The sequence below is a fragment of the Sphaeroforma arctica genome (genome assembly GCF_001186125.1).
Source record: "Sphaeroforma arctica JP610 unplaced genomic scaffold supercont1.3746, whole genome shotgun sequence".
In the NCBI taxonomy this organism is placed as follows: Eukaryota; class Ichthyosporea; order Ichthyophonida; genus Sphaeroforma; species Sphaeroforma arctica.
In genome coordinates, this window is record NW_014036812.1 from 1,939 (window position 1) to 3,075 (window position 1,137).

At 38.6% G+C, this 1,137-nt stretch overlaps 1 protein-coding gene across 1 annotated transcript in view; it reads left to right on the forward strand.

Annotated features, from left to right (window-relative positions):
- The window catches only part of SARC_13792 (hypothetical protein), a gene marked incomplete at both ends in the record, with an annotated part of 2,150 nt that extends 1,680 nt beyond the window's left edge, over window positions 1-470 (forward strand). The window contains one exon of the mRNA XM_014292075.1: window positions 354-470. Coding sequence (XP_014147550.1) covers window positions 354-470 — 117 coding nt within the window. The remainder of the gene's footprint in view (window positions 1-353) is intronic.
- Window positions 471-1,137: the final 667 nt, after the last annotated feature.

Consider the following 1,137-nt stretch of genomic DNA (forward strand, 5'->3'; position numbering starts at 1 on the left):
TGTATGTATGTATGTATGTATGTATGTATGTATGTATGTATGTATGTATGTATGTATGTATGTATGTATGTATGTATGTATGTATGTATGTATGTATGTATGTATGTATGTATGTATGTATGTATGTATGTATGTATGTATGTATGTATGTGTGTGTGTGTGTGTATGCATGTATGTTTGCGTTTGCGTTTGCGTTTGCGTTTGCGTTTGCGTTTGCGTAACGTTTTTCTAAATGGGGGGGAGGGGTTTCCTGTGTACATATTTGGCTTTTATCGTGTAAGCAGATTTGGCGTTCCACCGTGTTGAAAAATTTGTACATTTAACTGGTATTGTATTGCGCTTGTGCTCTGCAGGTGAGTGCCAGTACATCCGAAGACGGCAAATCCATTCAGGAGCTTCGCAAATGGAACGACCAATTCGGAGATGGGGACAAGGGCAAAAACTGGCAGAAGCTCACCTACTTCATATAGGTCACTACGAGATTCTAAGCAACTGCAAGCAGACGAGTACTCTGCGGTACCATTTAAACACGAGGGCCACCTTAATAGCATTGTTTGCGCGAGATTATACGCGCACGTGTTTATATATCAATCAGCCAGGGATCATATGGTGTAGTGTGTACCAACGGCCGCTCTGTACATATGTGCGTATACACAGCTCTCAAACGAATTGGTCCTTGACGGCACCATTCATCTCGACTAGGGAGTCAACCAGGGCGCAAGTGAAGTGACATGGTTCTCTTGCACCAGGACACGGCACGTCTTGAAGCGACCGTCGAGTGGGTACGAATTGAATTATGACAATGCTCGATACGGCGCAAAGAGTTCTATAAATAAATTGTTGATACATAGATACATTTAGCTGATGGTTACTGCGATTTGGACCTTGCGAGTATTTGATGTGGAATACCGTGCACAACATTTATGTTGTTCTTGAACAGACGAGTTTGGATTCTAGTGCTATGGTAGAGTGACGACATTTTTTGAATGAACGCTGGATAGTTTTACATGTAATCTTATAGTCATTTGGAGTATATATATGTATGCATTTGGATATATATATATATATATACATATGTATATATATATATATATATATATATATATATATATATTATATATACTATATATATATATA